Source organism: Mus musculus, chromosome 18 (assembly GCF_000001635.26).
Source record: "Mus musculus strain C57BL/6J chromosome 18, GRCm38.p6 C57BL/6J".
In the NCBI taxonomy this organism is placed as follows: Eukaryota; Metazoa; Chordata; class Mammalia; order Rodentia; family Muridae; genus Mus; species Mus musculus.
Genome location: NC_000084.6, coordinates 23829673 through 23849046, shown reverse-complemented (window position 1 = coordinate 23849046; position 19374 = coordinate 23829673). Strand labels below are relative to the sequence as shown.

General features: G+C 43.5%; 1 protein-coding gene across 5 annotated transcripts in view; it reads right to left on the bottom strand.

Moving 5' to 3' along the window:
- The window catches only part of Mapre2 (microtubule-associated protein, RP/EB family, member 2), a 141529-nt gene that overhangs the window by 44815 nt on the left and 77340 nt on the right, over positions 1–19374 (bottom strand). For 4 of the 5 annotated variants that reach the window (NM_001162942.1, XM_006525744.2, NM_001162941.1 and 1 more), the window contains one exon: positions 16067–16194. The exons of the other annotated variant lie outside the window; for it this stretch is intronic. In NM_001162942.1, the coding sequence (NP_001156414.1) occupies positions 16067–16187 (121 nt within the window). In that variant the 5' untranslated portion in view covers positions 16188–16194. The remainder of the gene's footprint in view (positions 1–16066; positions 16195–19374) is intronic. 5 annotated transcript variants of the gene reach the window in all.

The following is a 19374-nucleotide window of genomic DNA, read 5'->3' as shown; positions in this document are numbered from 1 at the left end:
TGGATAGCTGTGAGTCACCATGTGGGTGAGAAGAGTAGAACCCAGGTCCTTTGCAAACCAAAAATACTCTTAACCACTGAGCCATATCTCCAGCCTCCTCCCACCCACTTTTGTAGAAACTACTCAATCAACATTTGTCCTAGCTCTCTTACTGAAATTTAATTAGCTTATAGTTACTTAACCCTTTTTCTTCTTGACTTTCAAGACTACTCGATCTACACGTCTAGCCAGTAACACACATTATCGCCATCACTCTAAGTCCATAGTAAGTTTTGAAACCAAAAGTAAATCCCCTGGGGCTAGGATGTAGCTGGGCAGTACAGCTTCTGCTGATTACCCACAAGGCCATGGGGCTGAATCCCTAGTGGTCCCCCTCCCCCCCACAGATTATGCCCTTGTTACTGTGTTGTCATTAATTTATGTGTTCACATCTGCAGTTTGTTTTATTCACTATGTTTGGTGTGCATGCTTAAAATTATTTTTTCTATGTAGTTTCCTTAATAGTAAGCATTTTAAAAAAGTATATTTGGCTAAATTGTATTTGAAGTTTATTTTGTTAGGTACTAGACAATGACACTCATGCACCTTCTAGTTTTACGTGCTTTATCAGCCCCTCATCTTAAGGCTGTTCGTCTGTGAAGGTCAGGTACACTTCTTGAGAATCCTGTTCTTAGTCATTTGCTAATCTGTATTCTGACTGGAGGGGTGAAACCATTAGCAGTCAGTAATCTGTGAAAGGTGTGTACTAATTCCTGCCGTCCTCATTTGCTTAGCGACTATTCTAGCACGGTCTGTCCTCTCCTATGACTTCTTGGATGTTAGTTTTCTCTTCAGTGGGTAGAAGATGATCTGTAGCGCTGAACGAGCAACGCAACCCAGTGAATGGGCCAGAGAAACAAGCAGCCAGTTCTCACAAGTAAAGTACAAGTGGACAATAAGTATACGAAAAATGCTCAACTTCAAGGCCACCAGAGAAATGCAAATTCAACCACATTAAGTTTTAAAAAAAATATAAGCATTAAGTAAATAAATACTAACAAATGCAGTAGAAGATGCCCAGAAGAGAACTCTTATACACTGCTGGTGGGAATGTAAGCTTGAAACTTAATCAGAATATTCTGTGTTCCAGTCAGGAACTGGTGGCATTCGCCTTTAATGCCAGCCATTCAGGAGGCAGAGGTAGGCAGATCTTTGAAGTGAGTCCAGCCTGGTGCATAAAGTGAGTTCCAGGATAGCCAGGGCTACACAGAGAAACATTGTCAAAAAAAGGAAAGAAAATAAAAGAAAGAAAACACACCATGGCCACCACCCAACCAACAACAAAAACAGCACACACACACACACACACACACACACACACACACACACACACACAAAATGTGTTCTTCTCCCAAATCTGTTACTAGCCACACATGTTTAATACTAAGGAAATACTCTTAAATTTTACTAGCAATTAAGTTTCACTGAATTTTATCAACTACTATTTTTACAAACAGGAAAATATTTTTCCTTTAGTTTGTCAATATGATCAATCATATCCATTGATTTTCTACGTCTGAACTCTGCACTTCTGGAATAATCAATCCCCAGTGGTCGAGCCTTCACTGCAGTGCTGGATTATATTCACACACAGTTAGGATTTGATGAGCGTATTTTCCAGCGAGCTCTCTGCTGCTCTGTGTACAACCTACCTCCTTACCATGGTTCCTTTACACTGGAAGGTTAAGCTGGAATGCATTTCATCATTTTGAGAAGCTTAAGCACTGAGGACACAAATAAATAGTTCAGTTGGAACACTGACGGCATGATTTCCCACCTGTGTGGCCTGAGCTTTCCTGGCCTTCCTCCATGTTTCACAGCCGTACGGGCATTGGAACAGAAGAGTAACTGCCCTGTAGGAACTGATATAGAAAGAGTACTGCCATCCCGGGGGCGGGGGAGGCACCTGATCTCAGCACTTCTGCAGTATCCAGAGACATCCTTCGATGCCTAGGAGCTAGAACCTGTAGTCCCTGGCCTCTGTGAGACCTAGGGACCCCGGACTGCGCCTTCCCTATACCGGCCTGGGGTCTCATGGCTTCCCACAGCTAGATGCCCAACATGTCTGCCTGCTCAGTGCCCTGAGCTCTGGTGGGACGTGGGTCATCTCTTCCCCTCCCCATCTTAGTTCCTCAAGTCCTGTGCCCAACAAAAAACAACTTTCTCAGCTTCACACCACCACTGAGCTTGTGAAACAGAGTGGACCCTCTTTCTCCTGTCCCCACTCCTACTGCTTCCTGGGCTAATTCTACTCGATGGCTAGCAACTGTCGTTCAGTCTTACATTCTGGTCGTACTGACTGTCTGCAATGTGATGTTATAGAATCAACCGCTCTTTCTTGTCGTTCTACTCAACCTCTTAATGGCATTTGGCCCTCATTCTTGATATTCCAAATTTTCTCCCTTAATTAGAAAGAAAAAGTACTGCCTCATTTATTTAGAAGGGCCAGTTGTGCACACCTATAATGCTCAGAAAGCAGAGGCAAGTAGATCAGATCTCTGAGTTCCAGGCCAGCCTAGTCTACAGAGCTAATTCCAGAACATCTAGGGCTACACAGAGAAATCAAACAAAAAACAAAACGAAAACCCAAAACAAATAGATACTACCTAGCTGGAACAGTCAGAAACTACTGCCTCTGTTGGGAAGTCAGCCATCAGAAGGTTCACTCTCAGGTCCATGGGTCTAGGTTAATTTCCTTATCCTGGATATGACATGGTCTGTTTCCCTTGAATCCCACTTTTAACACACTGTGTCAAAGCTTCTCCGACTGAACGTGGATGACACTGTAGGAACATCATGGTGGCTTTTTATGAAGCCACTGTAAGACTCAGACTCCTTCTCTGGTGCACCATGCCCAGAGGTTACAGTTCTACCTCACTTTCCCAAGGCTTCCCCTAAGGAAACTCCTTTCACTGCAGGCTTCTCTGCTGTTCCTGGCTCTGCATTAGGTCCTGTACACCCTGGGGCCACTTAGAATCTCTGCTTCCTTCAGACCAAAGTGCAGAAGGCACTGTCTCAGAGAGCCTCTTTCACCTCCACCATTGGAGGTGGCCCTCCTTCACAGCACCATCTGAGGTAGCCCTCCTCCACTCCTTATGACCTCGCTCTGGTTCTATATTAGCTTGTGCTTGTGTGTGCTTTACCTTCTAAGAGACAGTGTTGGTCCTTTTTGTACCTAAGCATACATTTAATACAGTATTTGAATTCAGAAGATTCCAGCAACTTCTTGGTTAATGAATGAGGAGGGTCAGAGGCTGAACGGCGGCCAGGGCTGGGAAACAGCAAATGGAAATGTTATCAAAATCCCCAGTGAGGCAGTACAAGAGCTGCTAGATGTCCTTTTAAGATTTGGTGGTTCTCTTTTTTAAAGACTATGAGACCAAGTCTTCAGAGAACATAAAAGATAAACTTTGAAAGAATAAATGCAAGATGAGTCAATGCAATCAAAGGGGAGGATGCTATGTCCACCAAGTGGCTGATTATAATGTGCTGCCCTCAGAAGCCATCAGCACAATGTGTTCCTCAAGTTAGGAAAGGCAACAAGAGTCAGAAATAGCTAGAAATAAAGGAAACTATCCCACCACATTTTCTTAAGCATCTATCCAGGAGAATGTGGGCGAGGGAAGAGAAGTGGAGCCTTGGCTCCAGAGCCTTCCCCACCTTGAATAGGTTGGACATGCTATCACACCCTCTGAGTCAACAATTTTCTTATGTGCACAACATCAACGTTGGATAGAGTGCTCAGCTCTAATCTCAGATGATGATCTGATTCTCAGGCTGCCACCAACTTCTCATTCAAAGGCTACTTGAGGTTCTCTGCTAATTAGAGCCACCTGGTCATGTCTCAGGTTCTCACTAGCACGTTAGTTACTTCTGACATCACCATCTTTTGTTGTGGTTTATGTCAGAGAGGCCCCTTGTGTGCTGCATGCTCCTGGGGACAGTACCAGCTCCTTTCCTCTCTGGTGACTTATTTCTATACACTCCTTTCTGAGCTCCTGATAGTCTCATAACTTAACAACGTAACTGTTTTCTGCCACCTCAGCAGTCACATATTGACAATTAAATCACTTTCCTAATGGAGCATGATGGATTTGAGACTTGGCACACCACAAGCACAGAGGCCTACTGTCTCTTTGTATTTGCCTGGTCACTCTTGCAACCGATGCTTCTGTAGGACACATCTGCCACCAAAGCCCAAACCTCCTATTGGAGGAAGTGTCCTGTGGAAAATCAGGGCCGACTAAAGAGGAAAGTGATACTGCAAAACATGGGGTTCTATTTCCAGCAGTCAGCAGAAACCTCTATACACATACACAGACAGACACACACACACAACACACACTTTAAGAGTTCAGTTGTGAAGCTGAGGAGACAGCTCAGTCAGTAAGTGCCAATCACAAGGACCAGAGTTTAATCCCTAGAACCTATGTAAAAAGCAGGGTACCATGACGTGAGAGTGTATTCCCGGTGCTGGGAGGCAGTAAGAGCATATTCCTGGAACTAATGACCAGCTAGCCTAGCTGATGGTGAGTTCCAATCCTAGTGAAAGACCCTGTCTCAAAAAAGAAAGTGGATGAAGCTCATTGGCCTGCCAGTCTAGCCAATCAGTGGGCTCCCCAGGTTCAGTAAGAGACCCTGCATCAAAAAATAACACCAGGAACAAATAGAAGAAGACATCCAAGGCTGACCTCTGACCTATGCACACACAAACACATGAATGTGCATCCTTGAGTATGGACCCACACTTTCACACAAATGTAAACATACATTCCTACCCACTGTTCCCCAACACATAGACCTGTAGAGCACTACTCACAGCTAGCCTGACTGTAAAGAATCTAATTACATGGGACAGTCAGTGGATGCTCTGAGTTGATTAAAGGGCTACCTGTGTCATGGGAGACAGAACGCTTCCTCACTCTTCCAAATGGGAATTTCAGGGCAGTAGAAATCAAACTCCAAAGAGTCCTTGGCTGAGATGTAGGATGGATATCTTTATTAAAAGGTAAACTTTGGAGAGACACAGAGAGCGTACAACAGCTGGAGGCTTACAATATGAACAAGGACTGCTGTTTAAGTATTACTTGGAAAAGCAACTTTCCCAGAAACTCACCAATAAGATAGTGTATTGAAGCCAGAGCATCCACGTCAGGCTCACTAACCCCAGCACTAGGCTCAACTGTCTATTTGTAGTGGCTTATCCAACCACCATAACATGGCAGCTAAAGAGTAAGACTGTTGGTTGGAAACATTAGCAGAATTTTTACCTACTAGGACTGAGCCAGTCCTAGGTACTTAGTTTCATGCCCAATTACTGATGTGCAATTTCCGTACAGGCAACATGCTCATCAAATTTTACTAAACATATCCTGCCTCATGCAGTGACACTTGGCTTCCACAGCAGAGTCCAGGGGGGTGGGGGTGGGGGTGGGGGAGGAGGAAGCGGAGGGGGGCGGTGCTCAGTACAAAATGTCACTGGCTTCCATAGAGCTCAGCATTGAAACTGGAAGCAGAAGCCCGAGTCTGAGACCACAGCTAAAGTTAGAATTTAACATTCCAGACTGAGCAGAGGTGGGGAAACCTTAAAACAAGTTAGGAAGGTATATAAAAAACCCACTGGAAAGAAATTCCGTTTTCTTATTGAAGTCATGAAGAAAGAAGGTTCTAGCAAGCTCTGCCGTCCTGGCGCTGTCTTCCCCCTGCGTTTGGAAGGGTTTCTACACACTTGTTTCTAGTATAGCCTCTACGCTTCCACAGACAAGGCTTTGCTCTGTTGCTTGCCTATTTTTGTTTGTTTGTTGCTTCCAGACTATAAGACAGACTGAAATAAGGTAAGTTTAACTTAGAGGCAGGAATCTGAGAAGACATGAGTGTCCATGTTTAACTTCTGTGATGACAGGTCACCTCTAGCCAAATGCCCATCTGTAGGTAACACATGGGGAATGCCCCTCTGCTTACCGGCGAATGAAAAACCAATAATCTGGTTATGGTGCCACATTCCTTTAATCCCAGCACTTGGAGGCAGAGGCAGGTGGATTTCCATGAATTTGTGGCCTCTAAAACATTTTTCCCAAGGAAAATGATCTCATTTTAAGGGGCAAGTAACTGAGGTTTGAAAGGCCAGAAAAACACTGAAATACAAAATTCAGAAAAACAGAAAAAAGAACAGAAAACCCAGCAAAACCACAAAGCAACTGCAAGTACAAAATAAACGCAGGGATGCAGATATGCAAACGCAGGGATGCAGATGTGCAAGTGGAGGGATGCAGATGTGCTAAGTGGGTCAGGGAGAAGTCTAGAGAGAAACTGGCCATCATCCCACACACAGGGTCAAGTCTAACTCAGCATTGCTTTTTAGTCTTCGAGGTTCTTTGCTGACTGCGGTCAGGAAGCAATGATAAAAGGGGTGGGAGCCCTCAAAGTGGAACTCTGAGCACATGCAAGACAGTGGTGTGAATGGACCACCATGAGCCTCCAGCTCAGTCCCACAGAACATTCTTTTGCTTACAGAGGTTCCTGTCCCTGGGTTAGGTGCCTTGTCATCCCCTCTACAGGTGGAAACCTTTGCCCTTTTCTTTCAGGTCACAGGCTCCTCACTCTTGTCACTCACCGCAGACAAGCTCACTAGCTGTCACACCATCAACAGCATCCCTAACAGCTACTTCCTACAGAAGGATACACCTTCCCCAACAGCTCCCCAAAAGGGGCCTAAAGGCTAAGAGTTCAGCAGACCCAGCTTGGCACGGGAGAAGGTCCCAGCAGCCACAGAGAACAGAGAGCAGCTACCACAGAGCCTCTGTGCACTGTGCTATATAACAGAAAACTGCTGAATAATAAGCTCATTTATTGACATCCCAGGTTTGTTTCAGGACATTTTGTTATCTGAGCACAACTCCATATTAGAAGGAAGGCAAACTAGCAGGAAGGCCTCATGGTACTTACTTAGGGATTTAGTCAGATAGCCAAAGCATCAACAATAGAGGATTTAAAGAGGGTGACAGGGTTGAGAAGAGGCAGGAAATTACTTCTGCTGGGTTTTTTGTTTTTGTTTTTTAAGTAGTGAATTCTAACATTATATTTAAAGTTGACATATGTCCTTTCACTAAAACTTGGCTCCTTTAGTTTTTTAAAGTTCTTCTATGAATTGTCCCAAAATGTCATTCAGAAGACAGGAATAGAGACCAAGCTTCCTGACAGTGACTGAAGACACACTTCAGGAAACTATGCCGGGACTAATGTCACAGCAATATACTTTTCATGGTTACAGCATGTGGCCATAAAACCCATGTGTGTTAAAGGCCAAGGAAGAACCACACCCCTGGAAAGGAGGAGACGGAGAGGTGACATGCTGTCTGTCACACTTACATAATAGTTTCAGGGTGGAAAGAAACTCCGCCTGCAGAGTGATGGTTATCTTAAGCAATTTTCCCTGGTATGCAATTCTAAAAGGCCCAAACATTTAGCTGTTATATCTGATACTTTTCTTTTTTTCTTTGTCACTTATGAAAAACTATAAATCAAAAATGTAATTCATAGAAAATGGTGAGAAAATGTATCTGAAAAGCTGTAGGACATGGACATGCCTGACTTGATCATTACAAGGTGCAGACACTGAAGCCGACTGGCGATTCAGACGTCACCAGGCGTGCCCTGCTCATCAGTGCTGAGAACTGTCTGACAGCAAGAAAGGCCGGGCACCTCGCCTTGGCCAGGGATCTCGCCCTCCCTCTGCTTGGTCTGTGGATAAGCTGACAGAACAGTCAAGAGCTCTGGACAGAAATGTGGCAGAGAGACTGCAAGCCGAGGGACAGGTCCTGGCCGGGTTTGATCTTACTGCTTTTGTAGGGACCTCAGATGCTGGCCATGCTCAGCTTGTACTGAGTCAACCCCTGCTGACTCCAGGAGTAAAGAGTACAGTGTAGAGCCTCAGAAGACTGAAATGGTTCTCAAAGTACCCACCTTTCCTCAGCTTGAGCTGTGTCTATGTTAGGAGGCTCCATCTCAACATTTGAGCTCCACTTCATAGTAGCTATCAGGCATTTACCAAATCCTCATGGCCACTTGGCCAAGGACCTAAACAAGATGAAGACAAGCCTTTCTTTTCCTTGCATACAGTGCTCACTACCTGGAGCAATACTGTGCATACTGCTGCAAGCCCTAACACACACCTCAGACATGTGCACACTGCACAGGCAACACACCACACTGGCCTCCTGCCTCAGACTTTCTAACCTAAAAGTCTCTTTGGAATACTTAGACACTGACAATTTCTTTTTCTTCAAAGCTTAGTCCAAGGTCGTCTTTTGCAGATGTCTTTTTTTGTTCTTCACGTTGAACTCTCACTCTACTGGCTAAGGGAGCCCAGTGGCAACAGATGCAGTGTAGTTAGTTGTTCTGTCTGTCTGGCAGGTAAACAGTCTCTAAGACTGATGTTATCATTGGGCCTTGATTGACCCTGAAAGACACACATGTTAAAGGCTTAGTCTCCAGGGTGGCGCTATGGGGAGGCAGCAGAACCCTGAGGAGTGTGTCCTTGTGAGAGCTCCTTTGGTCAGCAGGGACATAACTCTGATGACATCTGGGGATGCTGGGCCTCTTTGCCTTCTCTCTTGTGCTGCCTGGCATGAGTTGAATGTACCTGCTCCATCACCTACTGTATCTATGAAAAGTTACCTTGCCCTGGCCCAAAGACCTGAGCTAATCAGATATGCACTAGAACCATCAAAACTGCGAGCTGGAATAAACCTTAAACAAATGGGTTGATTCTGTCAGGTATTCTGTTATAGTGATGGGAGGTGATTAACATAACTAGGGATGAAGCCAGGTTCATTAGTCTGCTGTGCTAGCAATGGCTGGCATCTCCGGAATCTGAATAAAGAAATGGTTTAGGTCCTGCAGCTTGGGTGGAACCAGAAAAAAAGGAAATTAAATGGTAAACGTGGGTGATAAAGGAGTGATTCTCTTAAAATGTTGAAACAACAGGTTCTTTTATAACGGATACAAAAAGGTTCAACTTTTCACGTTCAAGAAGGGATCAGAGAGCCGGGCGTGGTGGCGCACGACTTTAATCTCAGCACTCAGGAGGCAGAGGCAGGCGGATTTCTGAGTTCAAGGCCAGCCTGGTCTACAAAGTGAGTTCCAGGACAGCCAGGACTATGCAGAGAAACCCTGTCTCAAAAAAACAAAACAAAACAAAACAGAACAAAACACCCAACGAAGGGACCAGAGAAGTTTTGAGGGAGTGTCAGGGCAGCCACTCAATACAAGTGCACTGTATTGAATCAAACATAAAGAAACAGGTGTGCCCCAGTGAATAAGTCCTTTGGTATGTGTGAGTCCTTTGAAATGTGTGAATGTGTGAGTGTACATATGTGTATGCATTATGGGTGTGGATGCAGTATGTAATATGCATATTTATCTGTGTGTAAGTGTGCATGTGTGCACATGTATATGTGTAAAAATGCAGTTATACATGTATATGTATGTATGTAAATATGCATGTATGCACACAGGTATGCACACATGTATGTGTGTGAGTCCAGTGGATGCATATGTATATGTGCATAGATGTGTTCAGGGTCTAAGCTTGCAACAAAATTATTCCAGATATTCTGTTTTCTTCAAAGCCATAAAATGGTTAAAATGAGGCTATGAAATCCTCTTAGGAATAACTTGCTCACGCAAGGCCAATGTGAGGAAAGACTAGACTATTTCAGATATGAAATATGAACATGAGCTTTAGAGCCAAAGGACAGGATGAGATCTGTGACTTCTGCCATGCAGAGAATGGGTAAGCACACACTCCCGAGACACTTCAGCTCATCTGCTGGGAAACATCTGAGAGGTCTCCAGTTCTCAGGTCTCTTCTCAGAAAAATACAGAGGTGCTTATGTCATAGCAAACTCATTTGTAAAAAGAAATGACTGTCTGAGGCCTCCCTTAAATATATATTCTTCCTGTAGGTCTTTAGAGGTTTTAAACTGAAAAAAGAAAGGGAAAAAGAAAAATTGGAAACAAGAATTCAAGTAACGTTGTATAAGGAGCATATCCATCAAATCACAGAACTGACATCTTGAGAAAAAAAATCCAAACTAACTCAGTATATTGGAACATACTTTTCTCTTGTAGGGATACTGGCTTTTATAGACCCAGTGAATGATTTCAAAATAGACATTGTCTTCATATGATTCATAAGCAAGGATTGTAGGTGAGGCATGGTGATGTATACCTATAATTTCAGCATGTAGGAGGCAGTGGGAGAATTCAAAGTTCAAGGCCAACCTGGTGTCTTGAGTGAGATTTTGTCTCAATAAAACACCATCCATCACCATCATAACAAGAATAAGCTCTGACCGACCAACCAACCGACCAACCAACCAAGCAACTAATCAAAATATCCAAAACTCAAACCAAAAGACAAAACAAAAACAAGATACACATAGTATTTTAGGCCACGTGTGGTCTTCTATGTCCATAATCGACATATCTGGGAGATTACCAAATCCTAACCACTAGGTCACCAGGGACACACTTGGGAAGATGAGGTAGAAGAATTGAAAGTTGGAGGCCAGACTAAGCTAAATAGGGAGACAGTCTCAAACAAAACCAAATAAAAGTGAGCATGTTACAAATCAGAGACAAGGTCACAAGGGAGGGGCTCTAAGGTTGCCAAGTCAACAAGTCTTAAAACCATAGGCACTTCAAGGCTTCCCTTCTCTATCCTCTTAAGAGGCCGACTATGCCCTGTAGTCAGAGCCTCAGGCCCAAAAGTCAATGGAGTGTATTCCAGGGCTCCCACTAGCTCCCAGAGTCCACACTGTTCTTTTGAAGAACACACCTCTCCTCTCTAAGCACACACATCTAGGGTGGTGGCTTAAGAGACAGCATGGATACAGGGCAGTTGCGAACCTGCAAGACTTTCAACCAGGACTGTGAAGATTATATATCTGCCACATGCAGCAATTTCTCCGGGTAACAGAAAATGATGAGATCAAAACACAGAGTATAACTAAGGATATTGCTTTGTATAACTTCCTATAATTATTTTTGTGATCTTATTAAGAATTTACAATTTATTGGTTTATGTTTCTAGTAATGTCATCAATTTTTGTTTATTTCTATAAGCTATAAGATGTTTTCAAGTTTAATATGGATGTGTGTCCTTTGACTTTTCACTAAATATGTAATATGTATATACATCACACATACACATACTGTATATGAAGTACATATACAGTATACATTTTAGGTCATCCATCTTCTCCTAGCTATTGGGTTTCAATTTATCTTCATTAACAGTGCTTATCACCATGACGAAGGGAAGAAGCTGAAAACAGGATGCAGGAATGGATGCCAAAGCCAACAGTCATTTGACACCTACCCAGTTTTCTGAAACCTAGGTGTGCCTGACTCATTCCTCCAAAGAAGTTAGGTTCCCTGAGATATCTCACATGTGCACAGTAACTTCGAACCAATGTTCACTCAGCCCTGCAGTTCATGGATCCGAGTGTGACGAAACATGTTTCTGAAGGCAGGGACACAGGCTACCCTGGTTTGGGGGGACTGCCCACTGAACAAACGCAGCACCCTACATGGGCTCCTATACACTGGGCACCCCCACCTGACTCTAGGAGGAGGATGGCCATTCTAGGGTGTTCCCTAAACAGCCGCCACTCTGTCATTCAGGAGCACCCTGCACACCTAAGAATATGAGTGTCTTTTCTGCTGACTCCCTTTGTCCCACAGCTTTGTATTTATTTAACATTCTCCTTTGTATGCGTCCATCTCTCTTCAGAGACACTTACTGCTGTGGTCTTTTATGGACAGGGCTTCAAGGACAATAATCTTACCCTGTTTATCTCAGGGCTCAAGATGTGTTTCCCGAATAAAGCTCTGCTGATGGTCAGAAGAGCATGTACAGCAAGAAGGTGGGTGGAGGTGTGGAGACTATGTCCAGGATCAAACATCCATATGTGCAAAAACATCAAAAACTCCTAGGACTAGTTTGGTAAATCAAGATGAATACATGCTGGTATTTGGCAGTTCAATGTTACCTATGTGTGTGTATGCACACATTTCAGGGCAAAACACCAAACCAAACCAAACCAAAATCCTGCAATCCCACCAATTCATATTTATCGTTAATAACAAAAGTATTAAGATAATGAAAATATACAAATTATAAAGGAAGAAAAACCCTCTTTTACTATCTATTGTCTACTCAAAAACTAAGCTGGATTGAGCCATGAACTGGTGACGGCTTCAGTATGCTACCCAGCCCAGCAAGCCACTTTCCAGCCGGACCACGCCTGGACATGGCCCATCTCATTTGTTATTTGTCTTTCTCCAACTATTTGGTATGCTGAGACCAAGTAAACGGATTTTGAAATTAGCTGGTCGAATAAAATTAGGGAGAAAAAATATCCAGTCTAGACAAAATCTCTACACAATGCCTCTAAGCACAGATAATATTCCACTATTATCCTGTGACGTAACCATAGTCCCGTTATGAAGTGGCTCACTTTCTTACAGAAAACAGTAAAGCTCTGGTCTTATAAAGCTAAGTGAACTGCCAGGCCTGCTGACACTGAAGGCTAGCCTTACTTGGTTTCAGTAAGAGAGTCAGTAAGATCAGCCCTACTAAATTTAGCCTCTGAGCTGATTTCATCCCTAACCTGTCTTCTCTGCTGACACAAGAGAGTAGGCACAGGGGACACAGTACTAGGCTGGAACCAACCTATTTAACAAGCACAGATCCGCAGCCAAAAATGGTCACAAACAACTTGCTACCGTGCACAGGAATGACTACCACCAGGGTAAAGCAGCGAGGGCCTGTCCTTCAGGTTCCACGCCCAATGGCCACACCTCTGAACAGCCCAGTGCATTCTATAAATTGTATTCCCTTCCACTATTCATGTCTCAAGAGTTGTAAATGCAACTACAATTTCATCAGCCAAATTCAATAGCACCCAGAATAAGAAAATACCAGGAATTTGATCCAACACAAAGCTTGAACCAATCTGGAGAAACACATATTGAACGTGAATCAAACTCAGATCATTTTTTTCTACCTTAAAAAAAAAAAGTCAATCAAGAAAAATATTTAAAAATTTCAAAAATGCTTTCACTTAAATGGCATTTTATTTAAATAGTCAGATGCTCAGGAAAATAAGTGAGCCGTCCACCAACCAGTGCCAGTACGGGCTGAGTGATGGTCCTGGCTGTGGTCCTGTCAGTGTGGAATGCCTGCTGGTATCTGCTGTGGGTGCTTCCTGTCCTGGGACGGAGTGGGAAGGAGAGGGAGAGGATGCACAGACTGTAGAAAAAGGCCAGCTGGGAAACCTGGCTTCACATCAACACCCAGCCGAGGGGTGGAGAGCCAGACATAGCAAAATGGGGATGGGGATGGAGTGCCCAGAGGAGGCTAAGGGTGGCAGTGGGGTGAAAGGTGAGGAGGAGACACTATCTTCTGCCTTGGGTCAAACTCCTTCCTGTTCCTTTCCAACTTCTTTCCGAGCAGCCCCTTCCTTCCTGTCTCCTTCAACAAGGTGCCTGAAGCGGAGGAAGCCACTTTTAGGAACGTTTCTATACTGGCCTTTCTCCCTCAGCATTACCTTGGAAACGGCTACTAAACTGGCTTGAACAAAACCAGGGACACCATCCCCTGCCCACTCCCCTATACACTTTACCAAGCAACATGAACCATTTCTATGCTGGACCAGTGTGGTGGTGCACATGGCTCAACCTCCCGTTCCAAAAGGAGAATTCAACATGACGAGATTTCAAAGTGGATTTAAACAACCAGCAGTACAAAATGGATACAGCCCTCTGCTCTCCTTGAAACAGATTGCTTTTTTTTGAGAAATAAATGCTGTCCCAATATGCATACGGATCCATGACCCAGATTTAATGTTCAAAGAAAGTGGTCATAAAGTAACATCCTTGGGGTAAAATAACAAGAAATGAGTAATCTTCATTATTTTGTAATGTATTACAAGGTATTTCCATGTGCCTTATGTATGTATATATGTATGTATGTATGTATGTATGTATGTATTTATGATGTTACAGATTGAATCCAGAGCCTTGTATACAGGAGACAAGTGTTCTACCACTGAGCTACAACCAACCCAGCCCACAACTTTTACTTTAGAGTCCATTTAAAAATGTTTATGTGGAAGAAAGAGATGTCAGACAAAGGAAGAAAGTCCAGAAGCCAGTACAGCACCACAGCAGTATTTCAGTATTTTGTGCAAACTAAAGAAAAGCTGATATCACTGTTTTCACCTTCCTTATATTTTAAAAAGAAAACCAATAAAACATCCTTGTAAAGAGCTTCCAAATTAAACACACACACACCCACACACACACACCCCAAAGTCTATGCGTCCCAGTAAACTTCTGCACAGCTGGAATTCTATACATTCTAATAGATGTTTGTTTTAACACTGGCTTTGAGGGAGAGCTGCAAGCCTCTCCACAGAGGAGAAAGGCAGCTAGAGAACCATCAGGTGTGGAGTGTAAGTCTTTACTGAGCTGGGATACAGTGTTAGAAAGGAACAGTCTGCAGAGACACACGCAGGTGATCTGTGTGTGTCTTCCCAGAGCATGCCACTAAAATCAAACACCACACAGTAAGCTATAAGGAACTAAAACAAATACCCGAGACACATTATCCTCCATAAATCTGAGCATTCCTAAGCGTGATAAGGACAAATGACTTAGGTCAACCGTATTTGGATTTGTTCTCTTTGGAGTGGTAATGTCCTACCTGCCCTCAAAGTCTTCTAGGACAAGAACAGAAATGAATTCACAAATAAGTAAATATTAAGACCTCTTCCTCCTGCCAAATGCTATTGTTGAAGACAAAATTAAACTAAGAGCATACAAATGGTGCCATATGGGTCTGGGACACCTGAATTGCACTGTTAGTGGTCTGAGGTTTCTCAGAAGTGCAAGGCAAGGGGCAGACTGCTGGCACTGCTTATCAAGCACAGTGGCCTAGGCTCCAGGCCCAGGGGCACTGACTGAGAGGGCCAAGGAAGCTATTTCAGCAGCCCCCAGGAGATCAGACATGCTCTGGCACAGTTTCCATCTGGAGAACCTATTCCTGTCTTTCCAAAACAAGGATCCACACTTGTTTTCCAGTCAGAGTGCTACAGGCAGAGTAACACACTCGGACTTTGCTTTTGAAGTTTACCTTTTTTTTTTTCCAAAGAGGTCTAACTCAATACACATTCTCTACCAAACTACTGGGTATCAGGCACGGTGGTATGCTAGGCATTAGACAGAAAGTAAACTACAGGCCAGATCTTAAGAACTCCTGGTACCCCCTCGGATCATACACGGCATGACAGGTGTTATCCTGGATGGGTGGTTGGGGTTTGGGGAAAACCACGGACCCTGGGGAAGTCTTCCCAGAGTGGATAGTAGGTGAGGCAGATTACACTGAGAAGAGGGCACTGCCAACAAAACTATGCTGGACCAAAGGGGAAGTGTCTGCAGAGAACCAAGAGTTTTGTGGAGCGTTGCTTCAGGAGAGCAATGGGTAGGATGGGTCTGAGAAGGGCAATATGGAGGGAGCCCCAGAGGTTCGAGGTCCACTGTGGATGGTCTTATTTGCTTGGTGTTACAGACATACGCTCCACCCTGGAGTCTTACCTCAGTGCTATTTATTTTGGAACAATGTCCCACTTGGTTACCACCAGTCCAAGCTCTACTGTGTTTGACACCTTATGTATAGTGATAATAGGATGGTGGAGCAGAGGTTAGGAGCCAGTATTACAGAGGGCTGTGGCAGACAGCAAGCCAGAAGCAGTTCATACACTCATCTGAGGGCTGTGTGCTCTCAGATGTTCTCAGACATTTCCTCCCGTATGTCCTTCACTTCCAGCCACGTCTCCCCTTCTAGCCTATACTTACATATACATCTTTGTCTTACAACAAACATAATCTGTGGTTCATAAAAATCACATTCAACTGCCAGCAAACACTTTACATAAACCCTATAAGGATAATCTCTTACCTGAACAGAGCTGTTCCACTTTTGTGTAGTTTAGAGACACGATGTCATTGACCCATGCAATGATGTCATGCCTGCTCATAGTCTCCTGGGTTATCGAGGTAGAATACACATTGACCGCCATTCCCCAACTAGGATAAAACAGATGAAAATAAGCTTACTCACAAGAAAAAATTAGCATAGGACAACCAGAGACACTTAATCAAGGAGGACATAGTTGGTGGAGATTACAACCAAGCTTCTTAAATGTGGGTCCTGATTCCATACAGGTGGTGGGATGGCACAGGGAGGTGGTACAAAATTGGGCATCAGTAAACTGTTTTTGATTGTGCAGCAGCCCACAATTAGGTCATAATCAGACGGGCAATGAATCCAAGGTGTTCCTGGCAGTGCTGGACCATGCTGCGTCAGGAGACTTCACTGTAGCGTTCACCGTGAACGCACACGAAACGCACTCCTCCCCCCCCCCCCCCCCAGTACCGTTGCAATGCCAAGGTCACTGCCTGAAGCACCCTGCCTCCCATTCTGAGATTACTGTGTTGAGTGCAGTTATTTTCGATGTACATACAAAGCTTTCTGCTCTTACAGAAACATGCTGGCTTAATTACAGAAAACAAGGCTTTTAATATTTTCCTGCTGTTGGTCCTTAGCACGTAAATATCAAAACAATGTATCTTTGGATTATATTGTGCTCAAAGAGGCACATCCATCTCATTAATTGTAAATTTCCTTTTTTTGTGTTTTATATATGTGTATATATATATATATATATATATATATATACACACACACACACACACACACATATATATATATATAATTTTATTTATTTTTTTGTTATTTTGAGATAGGGTTTCTCTGTGTAACAGCGCTGTCTGTCCTGGAACTCTATTTGTAGACTAGGCTCAAACTCCTAAGGAAAGCCACCTTTCTACAATTAAAGGGATTAAAGGCGTGCACCGCCACACCCACCTTGTCTTTTTTGAGACATGGTCTCTATCTCCAGGTGGCCTGGAACTGCCAGTGATCTGCCTCTATTTCCCATTGCTAAAATCACTGGTATGTGTCACTGTGGCTCGCTTCATGGTAAGCTCACACGTGTATTCATGGGTTGTTCTAAAGTTCTATATGGTTCACTGTCATAAATGGTTGATTTGTGAACCTACTTGGTTTACCTACCAGGCTTAGCTCAGGTAAGCATTTGCAGGTGGAAAGGGGTTTGGAGTGGGAAGTTTCACCAGTTGTAGCATGCAGCAGACCTGACTCCACCAAAGCCATTTGCTGCCCTCTCCCCCAGTTCCTTCTAACTGCCTATCTGGATCACATTTCATGTATTTCTCCTGGGGCGCCACTGCAGCATATCTCCTATCTAGACTCTTTGGGCTCTGAGATTCTTAATTTGTAATAGAATTTAGAGTCTCACTTTTGACCTGAAGTCTATGTGGGACATTAAGTTATCAGGCTTACAACACTGTACACCATGACAACCTTGTTTCTTTTTAAACAAGATTTATTTATCTTTATTTATTTATTTATTTATTTAGAGCATCTCCTCAGGTAGTAAGTATATAAAATCCAGGAGCAGAAGACATCTTTGCTTTATGTATTTATTTACTTTACTGGAGCCACAGCAAGAGCTTAATGCACATTTATTGACCGCATGAATAATCCCTGCCTTTGTTTTATATCCCCAGGGATATACGTAACCTATTCAGAGAAGTCTCAGGTAATAAACTGTTTAAAAAAGAAAGGAGAAAAGGTTCCATCTGAGTGTCCAGCCATCTGCTTCATCGGCAAGGCTAAGGCTGAAATGTGAGAATTGTCATGCAGGGTGGCAAAGGTGTCCATGAAGCACTGTGTCCCTTTGGACTGATACAACTCACACTCTAGGGTTCACTGCTTGGGACAACTGTGGGAGGCTTCTATGAAACTCTGGGAACCTTGTTGCTCTCTACTTCTTTTTTTTTTAATTTTTAATTATTTTTTATTACATATTTTCCTCAATTACATTTCCAATGCTATCCCAAAAGTCCCCCATACCCTCCCCCCCACTTCCTTACCCACCCATTCCCATTTTTTTGGCCCTGACGTTCCCCTGTACTGGGGCATATAAAGTTTGTGTATCCAATGGGCCTCTCTTTCCAGTGATGGCCGACTAGGCCATCTTTTGATACATATGCAGCTAGAGTCAAGAGCTCTGGGGTACTGGTTAGTTCATAATGTTGTTCCACCTATAGGGTTGCAGATCCCTTTAGCTCCTTGGGTACTTTCTCTAGCTCCTCCATTGGGAGCCCTGTGATCCATCCAATAGCTGACTGTGAGCATCCACTTATGTGTTTGCTAGGCCCCGGCATAGTCTGATTTATTTATTTTTCATTGTGTGTGTGTGTGTGTGTGTGTGAGTGAGAGAGAGAGAGAGAGAGAGAGAGAGAGAGAGAGAGAGAGAGAGAGAGTGCAATGCTCAGAGGATAGACAAGGATGCTGAATCATGTGTGTGTGTGTGTATGTGTGTTTCTCTGTGTGTGTGCGTGTGAGAGTATAATGCTCAAAGGATAGACGAGGATGCTGAATCGTGTGTGTGTGTGTGTGTGTGTGTGTGTGTGTGTGTGTTTGTGAGTGCAGTGCTCATAGAGGAGAGACGGGGATATTGAATCAGGAATGACAGGTGGTTGTGAGTGCTCAGTGTGGGTGCTGGAACTAAACTGGATCCTCTGCAAGAGGAGCTAGTGCTTCTAACCACTGAGCCATCCCTTCAGCCCGGGGAAGCTTATATTTTACACATTAACTCACAGAACCTTTATTACAAGTACTCAAAATGCCAGTGTCTCAGAGGCTGCCCCTTCTAACAGCTGTGTATAAGATTCTTTGTAACAATTAAACATGGATAGAAAATTTGCAATTCTGTGAATTTCATAGAATGTTTATATGCATATATGATGATAGACATATATTACGTCTTATTTGAGCAGCAAATATACACAAAAAAGAAACGAAGCAGAGTAACAAACCAGTCATGTCTACTTTGTTTCAGTGACAATCAACTCAACAATCGACTCCAAGCTTATTTTAATTATAGCCCCATAACTCCTCTCTGCTAATCCCATTTCTGGCCCCACAGCCCATATTATTTTAGAGCAAATGCCAAGTATTGAGTCCTTTTAGTTGCAAAGACATCAGAAAACATTAAGCAACAAACCCAACAGCACCAGTACACTGAAATGAGCATCATGTCTTAATATGGCAGGTGCCATGACGGCTGATCATCTGTCTTCATCTGAATATGGATTTGAATATGGATTTGAGCTTCCTCA